General features: G+C 41.2%; 1 protein-coding gene across 1 annotated transcript in view; it reads left to right on the plus strand.

Moving 5' to 3' along the window:
* Positions 1–4,508, plus strand: part of LOC124028748 (kelch-like protein 38) — a 7,960-nt gene extending 3,452 nt beyond the window's left edge. Inside the window, exons 2-8 of the mRNA XM_046340724.1 lie at positions 147–375; positions 1,677–1,826; positions 1,967–2,044; positions 2,562–2,684; positions 2,831–3,595; positions 3,871–3,976; positions 4,483–4,508. Of these exons, the coding sequence (XP_046196680.1) occupies positions 148–375; positions 1,677–1,826; positions 1,967–2,044; positions 2,562–2,684; positions 2,831–3,595; positions 3,871–3,976; positions 4,483–4,508 (1,476 nt within the window). The 5' untranslated portion in view covers position 147. The remainder of the gene's footprint in view (positions 1–146; positions 376–1,676; positions 1,827–1,966; positions 2,045–2,561; positions 2,685–2,830; positions 3,596–3,870; positions 3,977–4,482) is intronic.
* Positions 4,509–5,674: the final 1,166 nt, after the last annotated feature.

Consider the following 5,674-nt stretch of genomic DNA (forward strand, 5'->3'; position numbering starts at 1 on the left):
CGTTACAAGCGCCATGCTCTACCAATTGAGCTACAGACTTGACCAAACTATACACACTCACCTCTACAGAGAAAAAAAATCCCCAAATAAAACCCAAATTGAATCCATTTCCTCCCAAATCAAACCATGTCCGTTTTTTTCCTCAGAATGGACCAATCAAAACCACACGTAGATGTGTTCCACTACAGGAACAAGGAACAGTCGTCCGACCTCCTACTGCAGCTGAACCGTCTGAGGCAGACCAGGATCCTTACCGACGTGCTCCTCTGTTCAGATAACACAGAGATCCCCTGCCACCGTAACATCCTGGCCTCCAGCAGCCCTTACTTCACGGCCATGTTCTGTCACCACTTCAGAGAGACCAACCAGGAGAAGGTGGATCTGAAGGTAGAGGCTTGTTTCACTTTTTTTTTTAAATAAGCAAAATGTTTTTTTTTTTTTTGTAAAACTAGACTAGTGTCCTGCCTCACTCTACTGAAACAGGAGAAGGCTTTTATATAAAGTGCTGTGTGGTTTCTGCCTGTCAACGAAAGGCGCTGTACAAATCAAATATAATCTTTCTCCCTATTATTATTAGTATTATTATTATTATTATTATTATTATTACTGTTATTATTGTATTATCATTATTATTATTATTATTATTATTATTATTATTATTATTATTGTTATTATTATTATTATTATTATTATTATTATTATTATTATTATTATTGTTATTATTATTATTATTATTATTATTATTATTATTATTATTATTATTATTATTATTATTATTGTTATTATTATTATTATTATTATTATTATTATTATTATTATTATTATTATTGTTATTATTATTATTATTATTATTATTATTATTATTATTATTATTGTTATTATTATTATTATTATTATTATTTCTGTTATTATTATTATTATTATTATTATTATTATTATTATTATTGTTATTATTATTATTGTTATTATTATTATTACTGTTATTATTATTACTGTTATTATTATTATTATTATTATTGTTATTATTATTGTTGTTGTTATTATTATTATTATGGTTATTATTATTGTTATTATTATTATTATTATTATTATGGTTATTATTATTACTGTTATTATTACTATTATTATTATTGTTATTATTATTATTATTGTCATTGTTGTTATTATTATTATTATTGTTATTATTGTTATTATTATTGTTGTTATTATTGTTGTTATTCTTATTCTTATTGTTGTTGCTATTATTGTTATTATTAGTATTATTGTCATTGTTATTATTATTATTGTTATTGTTATTATTATTATTATTATTATTAGTGTTATTATTGTTATTGTTGTTATTATTATTGTTATTGTTATTATTGTTATTATTATTGTTGTTATTATTGTTGTTATTCTTATTCTTATTGTTGTTGCTATTATTGTTATTATTAGTATTATTGTCATTGTTATTATTATTATTGTTATTGTTATTATTATTATTATTATTATTAGTGTTATTATTGTTATTGTTGTTATTATTATTGTTATTGTTATTATGGTTGTTGTTATTATTATTGTTGTTATTATTACTATTATTATGGTTATTGCTATCGTTATTATTGTTGTTATTATTGTTATTATTATTGTTATTATTGTTGTTATTATTATTACTATTATTATGGTTATTGTTGAAGGGGATCACCTCCAGCATCCTGAGTGACATCGTCGACTACGTCTACACAGGGGTCATCACCATCACCATGGAGATAGTACTGCCCCTTATGCAGGCTTCCTCCATGCTCCAGTACACCAGGCTGTTCGAGGCCTGCTCCTCTTTCCTGCAGGTGACCACAGACAAATTAGCTTCCTGTGGCTTTAAACTCTGGCACTTTCACATTGATGTTGAAACTTTAATAGGATTAATCATGTGTGTTTTGTCCCTGGGGGAAAGACATTTACATTTTTTACATGTAATATATTTCAGGAGCAGCTGAGCCCAGACAACTGCCTCAGCATGAAGCGACTGGCAGAGATATTACACTGCAACAGCCTGAAGGAGAAGGTCAGTAGAATTGATTTAGTTTTAAGTATGTATTGTTGGTTCACTTGGCAGCCTAGGGGCCCTGGTGTAGTTAGTTCACTTGGCAGCCTAGGAGCCCTGGTGTAGTTAGTTCACTTGGCAGCCTAGGAGCCCTGGTGTAGTTAGTTGACCTGGCAGCCTAGGAACCCTGGTGTAGTTAGTTGACCTGGCAGCCTAGGGACCCTGGTGTAGTTAGTTCACTTGACAGCCTAGGGGCCCTGGTATAGTTAGTTCACTTGACAGCCTGGGGGCCCTGGTGTATTTAGTTCACTTGACAGCCTAGGGGCCCTGGTGTAGTTAGTTCACTTGGCAGCCTAGGGGCCCTGGTGTAGTTAGTTCACTTGACAGCCTAGGGGCCCTGGTGTAGTTAGTTCACTTGGCAGCCTAGGGGCCCTGGTTAAAAGTAGTGTACTAAAAGGAATTAGGGAAAAGGGTACTATTTCGGACTCAGCCCATGTGTATCGTCAATGGCATTCATTCATTCATTGACTGATTCCAGGCCAGGGAGATGGCAGTACAGAGCTTCTCTGACGTCTCTACCTCTGAGGACCTGTGTGAGCTCTCCTTACCTGAGCTGATGGGTTACCTGGAGGATGACTGGCTCTGTGCTGAGGAGGAGCAGGTAAGGTAATACTAAAAATAAATACCCAATCAACAACAACGGCCACTAAAAGCAGCAACGCATCATCAACAAAGTTAAAACTATCAATGGATGTTTAAGAACTAAGCGTTGAAATTAAAACAGCTTTTTTTTTTTTTTTTAAACAGGTGTTCGAGACGTTACTGGCGTGGATCCACCACGACCCGTTCTCCCGGCGCGGCGCCATCTCCGACCTCTTCAGGAAGGTGCGTCTGCGCTACATCCACCCCACCTACCTGTTCCAATTCATCGCCAGCGACCCCCTCGTCCAGTCCTCCACCCTGTGCACCGAGGTCATCGAGTCCGTCCGACGCCTCATGTTCTCCATCACTACTAAGTGTGGGTCGGACCTCAAGCCCCTGTGGGTGACCCCGCGGCGTTTCACCTGCCGGGAGACCCTGGTTCTCGTTGGCGGCCGCAAGAACAACGAACAGACGTCCCGCGAAGCACTGCTGTTCGACGAGAGGACTCAGCGCTGGCAGTGGCTGGCCAAGCTGCCCTTGCGACTCTATAAGGCCTCCTACGTCTGTATCCACAGTATCCTGTATGTCCTGGGAGGCCTCACCATGAACACCAAGCACAGAGTGGTCAGCACCACTGTCTATACGTTGTCTCTAAAGACCAACCAGTGGAGGACAACTGAGCCCATGATCCAGCCTCGCTTCGCCCACCAGTCGGTCTCCTACCTGCACTTTATCTTCGTCCTGGGGGGCCTGGGGCCGGAGAAGCAGGTGTGCGACACGGTGCAAAGGTACAATAGTATGTTCAACCAATGGGAGGCTATGGTTCCCATGCCGACGGCTGTGCTACACCCGGCGGTTGCCGCTAACGATCAAAGAATCTACATGTTCGGGGGAGAAGACGCGATGCAGAACCCTGTCAGGATGATACAGGTAGGCAGAATGTCCTTCTGTTGAGTTGGCTGTTGTGTGGTGAACTTGAAGACTTGAAGTCTCGGGGTGTTTAATTACTGAAGACTTGAAGTCTCGGGTGTTGAATTACTGAAGACTTGAAGTGGCGGGTGTTTATTACTGAAGACTTGAAGTCTCGGGTGTTTATTACTGAAGATTTGAAGTCTTGGAGTTTGCTGTTAATCCTTGAAACTTTTTTGGGGGGACAAATCTGCACAGAAACACTAAACTCTTCTAAACCCATCCTCTTTCTCCAGGTGTATCACATTGGCAGGAATATGTGGTCTATGATGGAGACCAGGACAGTGAAGAACGTTTCTGCACCAGCAGCAGTCCTTGATGACAAGATCTACATTATCGGAGGTAGGTGAAGACTGGGTCTGTGGCTTTAGTCAGGGGGAAAAAGGACAATCTAATGTTTCAATTAAATACAACTTTATTTGGTCTACTTAGGACTTTGAGATCTTCGATATCTCTTCTGTCTTTTGTCAAGACAACTTTATCAGCAGCTCTGTCCCCCCTAACTGTCCCCTAACTGTCCCCCCTAACTGTCCCCTAACTGTCCCCCTTAACTGTCCCATAACTGTCCCCCCTAACTGTCCCCCTAACTGTCCCCTAACTGTCCCCCTAACTGTCCCCCTAACTGTCCCCTAATTGTCCCCTAACTGTCCCCCCTATCTGTCTCCCTAACTGTCCCCCTAACTGTCCCCCTAACTGTACCCTAACTGTCCCCCCTAACTGTCCCCTAACTGTCCCCCTAACTGTCCCCCTAACTGTCCCCTAACTGTCCCCTAACTGTCCCCCTAACTGTCCCCCTAACTGTACCCTAACTGTCCCCTAACTGTCCCCCTAATGTCCTTTTTTTACAGGCTACACCAGAAGAATGATCGCGTAACGACACCAAAGCCAACCGCTACGAAGTGTGAGAACCTGAAGCAGAGGAGGATGCATCACGCCGTCGCGGTGCTCGACGACAAACTGTACGTGACCGGAGGACGCTTCATCAACGGACACGACGTCATAGAGGACTCCGACAGCTTCGAGTGCTACGACCAAGACTGACGCGTGGACGACGAAGGGGACGTTGCCGTACAGGCTGTTTGACCACGGTTCTCTGTCCCTGGTGTGTGTCTCCAACAAATCCAAGCCTCCCTGAGTGTGTATTGTGGATGTGTGTGCCCCCCCCCCTTCAGATGATACACTGCCCGACCAAGCAAAAAAAGACATTAACTGCTCATAGCGTGGAACTGAGAAAAATACCTTTAATTTACCTTGGTGTCACTGTATCTTCATGCAGTTACTGGCTAACATGACCCCCCATTGTCTCCTGAACACAATACAACCGAGGCAGGATACTTGTCCACATGATTAAGAATGTATTTAATGAAGCAAAACATGACATTAACTAATTTTGGACCAAATGAGCAGTTATTGCCTTTTTGCATGGTAGGGCAATACTGTCTATGCATATGTTGCTGCTCGGATGTGACGCTGACCGACACAGATGTTGCAAAGAACATCTCTGATGTCATTTCCTGTCCCATAAAATTCCTCAATGGGTGACACTTTCTCCAGCAGCGAATCTTAAATCAAATGAGATATTTTTATGTTTTTATCGATTTTATCGTGTGGAACTGAAGCCCTGGGCAGTTAATTGTTGTGTGGAACTGAAGCCCTGGGCAGTTAATTGTTGTGTGGAACTGAAGCCCTGGGCAGTTAATTGTTATGTGGAACTGAAGCCCTGGGCAGTTAATTGTTGTGTGGAACTGAAGCCCTGGGCAGTTAATTGTTATGTGGAACTGAAGCCCCGGGCAGTTAATTGTTGTGTGGAACTGAAGCCCTGGGAAGTTAATTGTTGTGTGGAACTGAAGCCCTGGGCAGTTAATTGTTGTGTGGAACTGAAGCCCTGGGCAGTTAATTGTTGTGTGGAACTGAAGCCCTGGGCAGTTAATTGTTGTGTGGAACTGAAGCCCTGGGCAGTTAATTGTTGTGTGGAACTGAAGCCCTGGGCAGTTAATTGTTGTGTGGAACTGAAGCCCTGGGCAGTTAATTGTTGTGTGG

Source organism: Oncorhynchus gorbuscha, unplaced genomic scaffold (assembly GCF_021184085.1).
Source record: "Oncorhynchus gorbuscha isolate QuinsamMale2020 ecotype Even-year unplaced genomic scaffold, OgorEven_v1.0 Un_scaffold_4790, whole genome shotgun sequence".
NCBI lineage: Eukaryota > Metazoa > Chordata > Actinopteri > Salmoniformes > Salmonidae > Oncorhynchus > Oncorhynchus gorbuscha.